Source organism: Pseudorasbora parva, chromosome 18 (genome assembly GCF_024679245.1).
Source record: "Pseudorasbora parva isolate DD20220531a chromosome 18, ASM2467924v1, whole genome shotgun sequence".
NCBI lineage: Eukaryota > Metazoa > Chordata > Actinopteri > Cypriniformes > Gobionidae > Pseudorasbora > Pseudorasbora parva.
The window spans coordinates 7,037,785-7,050,808 of NC_090189.1; the positions used below are offsets into that span (position 1 = coordinate 7,037,785).

General features: G+C 36.9%; 2 protein-coding genes and 1 long non-coding RNA gene across 10 annotated transcripts in view; all 3 read right to left on the bottom strand.

The window, feature by feature from the left end:
• cdk5rap2 (CDK5 regulatory subunit associated protein 2) overlaps positions 1–4,953 on the bottom strand; it is a 67,389-nt gene extending 62,436 nt beyond the window's left edge. The window contains exon 1 of one of the 7 annotated variants that reach the window (XM_067424125.1): positions 4,651–4,953. In XM_067424125.1, the coding sequence (XP_067280226.1) occupies positions 4,651–4,706 (56 nt within the window). In that variant the 5' untranslated portion in view covers positions 4,707–4,953. Of the gene's footprint in view, positions 1–3,489; positions 3,611–4,650 lie in introns of those variants that run through there. The other 6 variants (XM_067424122.1, XM_067424127.1, XM_067424128.1 and 3 more) reach the window with 6 other exon arrangements.
• Positions 4,954–6,793: 1,840 nt separating this feature from the next.
• On the bottom strand, positions 6,794–10,642 carry LOC137046723 (uncharacterized). The gene is made up of 3 exons (XR_010899028.1): positions 10,602–10,642; positions 7,149–7,256; positions 6,794–6,982 (listed from the first exon to the last, which is right to left on the bottom strand). It is a non-coding gene; the product is annotated as an uncharacterized lncRNA (long non-coding RNA).
• Positions 10,643–11,686: 1,044 nt separating this feature from the next.
• Positions 11,687–13,024, bottom strand: part of camsap1a (calmodulin regulated spectrin-associated protein 1a) — a 30,622-nt gene continuing 29,284 nt past the window's right edge. For both annotated transcript variants that reach the window (XM_067423183.1, XM_067423182.1), the window contains one exon: positions 11,687–12,967. In XM_067423183.1, coding sequence (XP_067279284.1) covers positions 12,677–12,967 — 291 coding nt within the window. In that variant the 3' untranslated portion in view covers positions 11,687–12,676. The remainder of the gene's footprint in view (positions 12,968–13,024) is intronic.

Here is a 13,024-nt window from a genome sequence, read left to right on the forward strand (position 1 = left end):
AGTTTTTAGTCCCAAGAATGAAACTATTAGTTTGGCATCTTTGAAGCGTGTTGACAACATACCGAGCAGAACATTGTCAGTAGGGATGCACAGAAATCAAAATTCTTGGCCGAAACCGAAAAAAGAAGAAACCAAAGCCAAAAACCAAAAAATTAAATTCAAACTAAAATGTTTAACTCGACCTCACTCATGTGTACATTAAATAATAATGCACAGGCCTACTGGCCTGCAGAAAGGTACAGAAATTGAATAAAGTAATCAAATGTAAAATAACTGCATATTTAACTGTTTAAATGAAAGATTAATCCTTATTAAACTTACAAAAGCTATTCAATCAAGAGCATTGTTTAATGTCAAACTAAATATAAGGACATCCCTCAGGCAGCAGTAAAGGCTACTGCGCCTTTAAGACCTGAGGCAGGGATATGCTCGTCTTTCTCGACTGTGCATACTATACAGTTCACTTAAGGCATATTCAGACTATGTCTGCTAGGATACTCATCGAGTTGGACATGTTGACATACTTCTTGTGTTTTAATACTTTTTAATACTTTATAAGGGTCTTCATTTTCCCAAAATTGATTTATCACCTTTTAAGACTTTTCAAGACCCCGCGGATACCCTGGTTACTTTTTTTTTTACCACAAGGTGTTGCACTTGAATTTCATTGTTCATCTGTTCAATGACAATAAAGTTGCAAATTAATTTTTTTCAAATTCAAATTCCATTTTCAAATTCAAATTCCATTTTTTCAAATTCAAATTCCATTTTTTCAAATTCAAATAGATGCATGCAGAAATTAAACTGCCATATATAAACTCAGCATATGTTCAGACCCATGCATGCTTGTTTATTAAATATTCTGGCTATTTACATTTTTACTAATGAGAGTGTAGCACACATTTATAAAAAAAAGAGATTGATTGATTGACCAACATTAAATGTGATTATTTTTATGTTGGTGCTGGATAACCAATATTATGATTTTATGATGATGATGATGATGATGATGATGGTGATGATGATGATGATGATGATGGTGATGATGATTATAATGATAACAACATGCATTTAAATCTGACACTGAAGAATCAATTATCATCCGTCTATCTGTAGTTAAAATTCTGCAAAATTTTCTCTCTAATCAGCAAAAAAAAAAGTGTAAAAAGTACATCTCAGTATCAGCAACCAACAAAACCCTCTAATGACCACTACATCCTATGTGTTCACATAACAGTAAGAAGTGGTGAAACAATATATCGTGTCACAATATATCGCAATATGAAAATACAGCAATATGCATTGTGGATACTCCCACAACACCTGGGGCCTGTACCATGAAGCTGGTTTAGCTGGCTACGCACGTACAGACTGTCCAAGGTATTTTTAATATGTACGTGACTCCTGATTTGTTTAAGCTTAGTTTGTGCCAATCCTGGGTTTTAGGTACCATTAAAGTGGTTTGGCCTTTAGCTGTGTTCCTCGCCATGGTTACTTACATTCCACAGCTAACCTGCTCCAGGGCAGGTTATGTTCTGGATAAGAGATCTCAAACTGAAATTGGACCAATCAGCTGTGAGTAAAGTGACACACCTCTGATGCAGTAAAGCCACTCCCCCTGTTTCTGCTCCAAATTAAAGGTCACTACATAGCAAATGTTTTTTAAAGACTAAAGCGTCCGGCTTTTTTAACAATGCTTATTTATAAAAAATAATAATTTTGAATGATTTAGATATAATTTATGTAATTATTATACCCTAAATCAATTACACATTTATCATTTTAGTTAATCAATCATCAATAGGCACTTTGTTAAAAGTAATATAAATAGCCTACATAAAGTCATATAAATAAGCTTTAAAATCAATAAATAAAACTATTTAAAAAAAATAGAAGCTTACTGAGCTTACATGTTCAATTTTCTCTATATCAAGTAAACTAACTTCATAACTTTTACTTGCATTGACGTATACAATTTTTTCTTTAAATTGTCCTTTTTCATAAACAGCTTTTCTTCTTGCTGTGTATTTTTTTTTATTCTTAATATTTTTCAATCATATAATATTCTGCAGAAGAGAGAAATTTACCTCACTGCTTGTCTCGCGAGAAGTAAATCTCAGTTGCACAGCGTGTGATTGGCTGTTCACTATTGATGTCACAGCTAAACTCCTGAACTCAGGATCAAAGCCTGAGTTGACAGAGCAAGCTGATGATCAGCATCATGGGACCAACAAAGCCTTAATACAATATTTTGGTTTCGTCAACTCAAAACTAATCCTGTAACCCTGAGTTTGTTAAACTGCCATCATGGTACAGGCACCTGATGTACTGGTTAAGAATGGCATCTACCTACGTTAATGTTAGTCTCTCTGTTTATCCTGAGGTTTACTGCAGTCAGCCGTATCCAGATCAGATTGTGGACCAGTGGACCTGCGCCTAGACCAGTGGACCTGCGCCTAGACATGACCAATGCATCCGACCTCATCAACACGACATCAACAAACCCGTCTCCGGCATGATGACTCCAATCTTCAACCAGAGGGAACCGGACAAATATTCTAAAATATTCCGATCTAATCTGACTTCTGACCTGTAATGTTACCAGAATCATAATCATACACTCTTTGTTCGTTGGCCAGAGGAAAACGGCCACCCCGACTGCCACCTTTGGCTGTTGGCTTCCTCGGCTGAAGACACTAAATATTCAACTATATTACTGATCTGCCCGCATTGACACTATATGATAATTAAAATGATCTCAGTGACATAACCATTTTCCCCAGAGCGCCTGTACAGCTGAATCAAATTCAGCTATCATTACACCCCGAGTAAGAAAAAACAAAAATGCAGCCTAAAAGTTCAACTTCTATAATATACATAGAATAGCATTCATTAAATCACATACACATTTGCTCAACATGGCAAACAGTGTGTACTTTTTTGTGCATGTGTTTATTGATATTGACAGTATCTTTGAGCAGGATGGATGGAGCCAAACGGATGCACCACGTTCAGCCGTTCCACAAACATAACACATCACAGCCAAACAACTTCCTCTTCTCACGTTTTCCTGCACTGTTAGCATTGAGCTAGCCACAGGAAGACACACAAACTATTATATAACTGTCTCATATGTTTACATGCGAGTCATTGTTTCAGAAATGTAGCTGAATTGGTTAAAAGCTCATATCAGATGTCAGGGAATAAAGCAGCTGACTGATATCAGCTTTCGTCTTGTGTTTCCCCCACAGGCTCACCAGCTGGTTCATAAAAGTGACACTACAAAGACACAACCATCAGGATGGCACAGACTGATCTCTAACTTGACCATCAAACCCAAGTGTCCTTCAGCTCTCGCCAATTAAAGACCTGAACTTGACAAAGTCTGATCTCTGGAATAAAGCATCATAACAGTGATCTACTGCACATCTACAGCACTGACTCTACACACAAGCAGTACAGGTGTAACAGTGTGATAACCTAACTTACCTACATCAGTCCTTGATGGTCACATGGCCACAGAAAGGTAAAAGACAGAGATCAGTGTGTCAGATAATAAACAGGAGCGCTTTTCCGCTATGTGCCGTTTCCAGGAAGGAAGAAGTGTGTTGTCTTCTTTGACAGCGCATGATCAACTCATAACTGGAGCCAGACTCTCTCTCCTGTCTCTCTCTCTCTCTCTCTCTCATCATTTCTCAACAACACAACTAATGCCAATTCAGAGACAAACTACATGCAATACATGAATTGCATTCTGTGCACAAGTAAACTAAATAATCTAAATAAAACCATCTCGTCTGGCTGCATTGCATTCAGTGCATACTACTTTATTTACTACATGCACTTTTATTTAATGCATTGCACTTGCATACAAAATGTTGTTCTCAACGTTACTCAATTTTAATAATCGGTTATCACTTCTGTCAACGTTTTGTTGATCATGGACTATGCACGTACAGACTGTCCAAGGTATTTTTAATATGTACGTGACTCCTGAACACAGTAAACAATGTCAAAAACAGCTCGTGTGCCCAGATGATTTAGAGATCATGTCCCAGCTATATTTAACTAAGAGGATCATGTGTGTTTTGTTTTTAACATGGGGGCAATGAGACACCAGTCAAACTAACATAGTAAAGACTATAAAAGCTGGATTCAGACTAACGTTAACTGTTACCACATTTAAACACAAAATACCAATGCAAAATAATTGCTTTATGGCTTATTAACTAAAACTAAATCAGATACGATCAGACATTCGTCACTGCATCTGTCAAGAACACACATTAACTGTCACACTGATGAGAGTGAAGAACAAAAGCATAATTTCTGAGATAATAGAGAATGAAACACGCATTCACCAACTAACTTTAAAGCAGCGGTCACATTAAGCCATAAAAATCTAAAAGAAATATATCTTATGTCCTCGAATAGTTTAATGTGCTGCAACATATTCATAAGCTCTCAGGTTAACATTAGCTTATATCTAGCGTTGACTTCGTTTGCCGAGGTGATTTTGAAATTATAATGTTGAATAAAAAAAGAATAATAAAAATATCATTGTTAGTAATTCCCTTCAAGCTAACGCTAACGTTACCCGACAGAAATTTAAAAAATATAACGTTATATATTAATAATAAAGCGCTTCACCTCAGATTGATGTCAAACGGGAGCGTTTGATCCTCTCCGACGACAGAATCCATCATGGATGAAAATAATAATTTGTTTTATGTGTGAACAATATCGCTGTCAGAACATGATGTCCGTTGTGTTATTTTTGAACGGTGAGCGGTAGATTATGAATGTAATTTCAAAGCAGACGTTGGAACCGCCATTTTAAAATCCGTGACATCACCACACGAGCTCGTGCAAAGTTCAAGAAAGTTGGGCGGTTCACAAAATTCAAACGCAACTGCTTGCCTTATAAATATTAATTAGCTAACGTTGAATCTTAAGGGGAATAAAATCTAAATCTACTACATAATTAATTAGATTGTGCTGATATTGTCTGGTAACCTTCCAATGGAGAGGGATTGTGAAGGTTTCGTGGCGAAAACGCACTACTTTACGAGTGTGATGCATCAATCTCTGCACATGATTGGACAGATAAGTTCGAAAGCCCGCCTCTGCTTCACTCCTATTGGCTGTTGAGTCAATTAATACGCTTCAGGGACCCGCTTTATATTAGGTGGCCTTGCTAACATTTTAAATTAATATTTTCATACAATGCATTTTTACATTGTACAACCGCACCTGTCCCTAACTTCACCCGTACCCCACCTCAATATCAGCAAATGTGTTTTCCAATCGTCACATAAGCGATTTTTGAACGTTTATTTTTGTGCAATTGTAATTCCAAAGGAATAGCAATTAGGCTACAAACGATATTAAGAGCATAAAAACTATGAGGTAAAGGGGACTTTTTATATATATATATATATATATATATATATATATATATATATATATATATATATATATATATATATATATATATATATATATATATATTTTTTTTTTTTTTTTTTTTTTTTTTTTTTTTGGGATACTTTTTTCATTCATGTTCTCAAAGGCGAACGTAGTTTGTAATTTGCTGCCATCTGCTGACAAGAGTTAGGCCTATCTACTAAATACTGAATCTAAAGAGAACAGCCAAGAATTGTGTGTGTGTGTGTGTGTGTGTGTATTTATATATATATACATACATATACACACACACACACACACACACACATATATATATATATATATATATATATATATATATATATATATATATATATATATATATATATATATATATATATATATATAGTCAAAAACCTTGAATACATGCATTATGAGGCCATTTCCGACCACATAAGTAGGTCAAACCAGGACAAATTTCACACATCAATGGGGGTTTTTTTCCCAACAATTAAACTTTCCCTTGACGTCTTTACACTCCACACGAACCTTTTTTTGTTTGTTGTTTTTACAATTACATTAAGAAATATATATATTACATAATACTTAATTACATTAAGAATATATATGTAAAAACAACAAACAAAAAAAGGTTCGTGTGGAGTGTAAAGACGTCAAGGGAAAGTTTAATTGTTGGGGGAAAAAAAACATTGATGTGTGAAATTTGTCCTGGTTTGACCTACTTATGTGGTCGGAAATGGCCTCATAATGCATGTATTCAGGGTTTTTGACTAAATAAAAAGTGTACATTTTATTTTAAAAATGTAAAACTGCACAATATTTTCTGATGCTTTGGTTTAGGGTTATAAAGGACAGAAAATATTGTCTCAGTTTAAAAATAATTCACTATGGAAAGTTCTTGTGATGACTGAGTGTCTGTGGTTTTGTTGGTTTACAGAGTGAGAACAACACACTTGGTTTCTTCTAAGTCTTCTATAACAATGTTACACAAACAATGAACAAGTTGTCTCTATTATCTGTATGCTGTATGTGCTTCTGTTCTGCAAGGGGAAAGAGTCTTTATCATTTAAAATATATATATATTTCATTATAATTTTTTTGGGGAAAAAAAGTGTTATTATTTCAATACACAGTAGGGTCCTTAAATCTGAGACCACTAGTAAAATGCTTCTATTTTGTTGGTATGAACCCCATTAGATTGGAAAATTTGTGACAAATATTTTCAGCTGTAATCTCAGTCTTGACTTACATCATGGCTTCCAAGAAAATCAAAAATGCAAGCTTCATTTAATGCACTTTATTGATTCATTGAAATGCAGCTGGTGCAAATCTCTGCTGCAGCTGTAGAATGAGAAGAGCCGCTGGATTCAGTGCAGCAGGAAGTAGGAGAGCAGAGAACAGCAGAGGAACAGGAAGCTCTGAGTGACGCTCTGAGCACCGTTACACAGGTTTCCCTCACAGCAGGAGATATCACTATAATCTGACAATATTGGCTCATCATAACAGAAATATCTGGAGGCACATCCTTTTATTGTCAATGAGTCATCTTTATTTTCTAGTGAAAAGAAAGAAAACAGAAATTAAAAAATAAATAAAAACAAGTGTGACATGGCGAAAAACAATCTAAACGGGCCTTGTCATATTCATTGCTCCAAGTTTACATCATACCTTTATGGTAAAACATAAGCAAAATCATTTTCATAATTTTCTTCTATACTTACCCTTTGCAAAAAAGCAATAGTCTTCATACTCCTGACAATCCGCTACATGTGAGCAGTCCCCAAAATCACAAGTAAAACATCTTTTCCCATTGTAATTAAGGGACAAATCTGTCAAGGAAACCATTTTTCATTTAAATTTTTATAATTTTTTAACATGTAATCAAACAACATTTCTTCATCTCATTTACCTATAAGCATATACCTAGGCATTGTGCCAAGTGTAAAGTTTGGTGGAGGGGGGGGGGAGTTATGGTGGAGGTTGTTTTTCAGGGATTGGGCTTGGCCCCTTAATTCCAGTGAAAGGAACTTTTAATGCTTCAGCATACCAAGACATTTTAGACAATTTCATGCTCCCAACTTTGTGGCAACTTTGGTGGCCCCTTCCTGTTCCAACATGACTGCGCACCAGAACGCAAAGCAAGGTCCATAAAGACATGGATGAGCGAGTTTGGTGTGGAGGAACTTGACTGGCCTGACCTTCACCTGTTCTCTTCTTCTTGTCTTTTTGGTTTTGTTTAATATTAATCACACAGACGGCAGCAGGTATATCAGGCAGCTTATACTTAAAGACTGAATACACATCTGATTTTTACACTGTATTTTTGCTCAGATCTAATTTCTTTCTTTATTTTTTATTTTGGCTCTTCACATTTTTTTCTTCTTCGCACAATTGATCTACATGGGCTAATCTGCTGCCCCGGGTTGTTTGTTTCCTCCTGCCAGCATGTTAAAAATAATATTTTTGTTGGCAAGACCTGGCAACCCTTTGCTTGAAAAGTAGATTGTGGATGTGCTCAAGATCGATAATGGTCCAATTGTCCATACAATTGTGGTAACCAAAATTGGTTGGATGTTGTTTGGATTGTGATAAGTGACAATTATACTGTATATATGTTCCTGCAGTCTGTCATTTTTGGAAAATTAAGAAAATGTTTGTCTGAAAACATTTCTTGTTAAAGGGGGGGTGAAATGCTGTTTCATGCATACTGATCTTTTTACACTGTTAAAGACTTGGAATCCCATACTAAACATGGACAAAGTTTCAAAAGTTAAGGTGGACGTTTGATGGGAGTATTTCTTTGTCAAAAATACTACTTCCGGTTAGTCATAAGTTTCGGCAAGTTTTTTGAGATCATGCGTCCCCTTTGACGTTAATGGGGGCGGAATTTCCTTGTATGGGCCTTACGGACAATTCTACCGGAAGCGCGTGAGAGAGAGAGAGAGGGAGAGAGCGAAAGTAACAAGCTACGCCCATCAAAGCGCTGGCTTGTAGGATGCGCTGAACAGGTGATGTGCACATAACAATGTCACCAAAAAAGTGCGTTTTTGGTTGCCAGACCAAGACAGTCCTGCACAGATTCCCCCAAAACCCCGCGGTAAGGCAACAGTGGATGTAATTTGCTTTTCCGGATCAGCAACTGAGTTGCGCGAATGTTTATATCTGTTCGCTGCATTTCGGTGCCGACTGTTTCATAAACAAGGCCCAGCTCGACACAGGATTTTCCGATCGCCTAATGCTGAAGGATGGAGCAGTCCCAACGATAAAGGTCCCAACGTTAGAACCGCGGGCGGTGAGTTAGACTGCTTCAAATGTCTGTGTTTTTGCCTATGCTCATCAAGTAGCCCAAACATGATCACGCATAGTTAATTGATCAATGGAGCATGCGATGTGTAGTGCGTGTACATTTGTTTAGCTGGCCACTATATGTGTAACTTTATGTTTGTGTATTGTAAAAGCACTCAACAATACACAAAGAGTGGGGAAATATGTTGAACTAAATAAGCGCGCTTCTTCATTCAAATGCGCTACTATTCCGTGTCTTTCTATGTAAACACTAACTTAACCTGTCTACACAAACCACGCGTAAACACACACACACACGTGCACAACTGCACTTCCCACATGTACACCTTCAAAGACAAAAATACGACGATATAATTCAAGTATAAATATGTAAATAACACAAGCCGCTAAGCATATTATATAGTTAGTGTATAACTTGTACCACACAGAGACGTCCTGCTCTAGTCGTTTTTGCTGCTGCTCCTGTTCAACTGCAGCCTCTGGGTCTGATTCCGGATCATAGATGTATGGCTGTATCTGATTAAAAGCCATATTTTTATTTTGAATAAAGTTTTTTTCCCGCTGTTAGGGATGACAGCTTTACGACGCACTCAACACAATAGCAGCAGCGGGCACACGTCATTATTTAGCTCCGCTCACACGACACGCCCCCACCCGCTCGGCTTTTTTCGGAAAGACTCGGAACAGCGCATCTTTCTTATATAATTATAAAAAAAATAAAGACTTTTCGGAGATTTACAGGATGCAATGCTATTCTATAGGTACTCAAGATTGACATGACACTGACTGAAACTGAGTGTTTCACCCCCCCTTTAAGGTTTGTATTTTATGTGCCCTGTGTTGAACATGTGTTTTGTCAGTCACATGCCTTTTTAAGGGATGAACTGCACTACTTGTGGTTGTTTTCAGAGATGGTACGGATGTTTGAGGAGGCTTCAATTCTGTGGCCTGTGCTGCAAAGTTTTCAACCTCTGTAGCATCAATATGTGCAAAAAAAAGTTAACGTACAGCCCTGCCCATCCCTATGATAAATACATAAGAAATATAATAATCATATATCTTTAAATGTCAGAAAGACATTGATATAATTCCTGTTTAGACGATTAAATGTGACGATTTTGTGCTTTTATTTTTGTTTATTATCATTTTTAATTTAGTTGTGTTAATTTCTGCTTTGAAAAAGTAAGCAATCAGGTGTCTTTAGGTTCGGAATATAGTTTGTATTTTAACCTTTTTTGCTTATAATGTACAGCCTACATACGTTTTCTTTATTAGTTTTCATTGGTGTTATATTTCACATTGTTTGGAGGACATAATTGGGCGGGATTTGGAATAACATTGTTTAAAATAATGGATTAAAATACATTTAATTAATAAATTAAAATAAAATAGTAAAATTAATGCTTTTTTTTATAAAATTAAAAATATATATTGATAGACTGCTTTTTGAGGTTACTAACAAGCTGATAGCAAGCCTGCATCCACATGTGCATACTTTCCATCCAAAAAAGTATATGACATTAGTATTTTTCAATACTATTTAAGGCAGATATAGTTCGTAGTATGTTATGCACACTGGGAGGATTATCAAAATATAATCAGGAGTTGCAGCCCTAGTAATTTGTAAACTTTCGGTTGCAGATGAAGGACGATTACCTCTTAAATGGATAAATTACATGAACTAGTTTGAGCAAGATAATGTTTGGCATACCTTCACTGTCCACTGATATGCTGTGAAAATTCTACTTAGTTTTTCATTAAATCAGTCCAAATTCTGACAAGAATAAAGGCAAGGCCTGGTATAAAAAAAATATGTCATTTGACAAGTTCTTACTCTAGTCTAGAGGTACCAGTAAATCTGCACTCACCATCATATTCTGCAGTTGTCATTCTTCTACAATTGCTTTGTTCTTCGTCACATATCTCAACTTCACAAAGACCTTCATTACAGTCCAGAGGGAATCCTTAAATAATGACAAAGAGACAGAGAAAGACATTCAGTGCATCCACATTTGCATCCCAGAATATATCAAATAAGCTGTAGATCTATGTTTACTGTATACCTCCAGTGAGAAGAATGAAAAGAAGAGCAATGGAGACTTGCAGATGCATCTTGTGACAGAAAAATGAACTGAGGGTTTTGCACTTCAGTAGCCCACACAAATACAAGAGTGATGCTCGGCCCCTTTCTAACCAGTCTGGCAGGTCATGGTTGTTGTTTTTTTCAGTAGAGTAAGGGGCCGTTCACAAAGAAGACTGTTTTTATTTTTTATTTCACTGTTTTAAAAAAAATGTTAATATTGGTTTTGAAAACAAAGTAAAATATCATAAGGTTCTAAATTAAGAGTCTCATTTTTTTTGTCATGTCTATTTTAAAGTCAGTCCAAAAAGAAATAGAAAAAGGGCAATACAAAAATAAATGTTCAGTATCTTATATTGCTGTAGCAGGATGTGAGTGCTCAGAAAACCATATCAGACTGAAATGGCTTTAAAACGCATGCAGATAAACTTTCATGATGAGGAAGAACTGCAATGTCACATGAGTGTGAACACAATGGAGATCAATCATCATCAAAACCAAACGTGTTTTGGAGCGTATCGGAGGCACGAGCTGTACAAGCTCCGCCCTCTCATTGAAAGTGTGGTGGGGCCTCATCAGCTCATTTGCATTTAAAGATGCATGCACAAAAAAAGCATGTTTTCCCTTCCACTCAAAAATGGGCATTTGCATTGTGTATGTGGATATTCACACAAAAAGGTTTTTGTTTGTTTATGGAACCATTTAAAAAAGATTTTTAAAGGAAAATTGAGTGATAAAATGCAATCCAAAAGAGTTCTTGTTGAAAAACTCAACAACAACAACAACAACAACAAAACACATCTAATGAATACAAATATTAGGATATGTAATTTCCATGCTGGCTAAAATTACACCACATGCGAGACGTCATTTTGGTTGTATAATTTATTAAATTTCAGTGTTCTTCTTTAAAATAAATATATGGTAAATAATAATAAAGAAAAGTTAAAGCAAAGTTTTGTACAATCCAATCATATACAACAGAAAGCCCTGCTCACAGGAGACCCTGGAGTGCATACATTCTTTACTGAACACACACACACACATGCACGCACGCACGCACACACACACACACACACTCAGTGGCAATGTGTTTCTAGGACAATCTGGCTCCTCAGTGAAGAATTATGAAAGTACATTAATACTGTCAGCAGCTAGCGTGAATACATGTAAGAAAAGATGGATAATACAGAACCATTTCATGATAAAACATTTTAAAACCATGAAGAGCTGACGGTTAACTTCTACACACACACACACACACACACACACACACACACACACACACACACACACACACACACACACACACACACACACACACACATCCCTTGTCACATGTTCATTGCATTGCACTGCTAGAGTGAGTGTCACGGATGAACAGCAGCATATGGAGAGGTATGAGAAACGCAAAACACCAGATGTGTTCGTACGCACATTCACACGCGTCTGTGTAACATGAGCAACCATTGTACATAATTCATAATTCATAATTCAAGTAGTGGGAGTGTTGTCTTTCGTTCCTGTGTAGATTAATACTACTGTAAAATCAAACAGAAAAGTGCCACATGCAGATTTCTGCCTAAAAAAACAACAACACTGAACGATGACATAATTCTAAAACACATTCATTAACTCTGTCAATCAAACATCAAGCTCCGCCCACTTCTGACTTCCCCAGCTCACTCATGTCACAGCGCAGTGGCCAAAGGGAGCGCAGCAGCTCGTGAGCCAATAGGAAAGCAGGAGTCTATTAAGGAATTTGAGAAGCTTGTGGACCAATAGGATTTTAGGAGGCCTGCTCATTAGCAAAACGGCAGTTGAAGAGACTGGAAGCCAATCAGAAAGCCAATGAAACAAGGATCATTTTCTCTTGGAGGTGCTCGGCCGTTTGGCCTGCCACAGGTGGCCGTGGATGGTGAGAGCGTCGACGCTGACTGAGACGGATTTGGCGGGAATGACGGTGAACTGCTTGCGGTCAGAGCTGTATTTGTAGAGTCTGTCGATCATTTTGCGGCTGATGGATCGAGGCCCGGTGCCTTTGAGCTTCACGATCTCCTCTGTTTCGGGGGAATACACGTACAGCGCCCGGAACTGACATCCACCGTCACGGAAGAGGATTATCAGGTGATTGGACTCGCACCGCTCGATTTCCTGTGCATTAACGACAGCGACTCGTTACACATTCAGACATATACAGCTGGATAATAA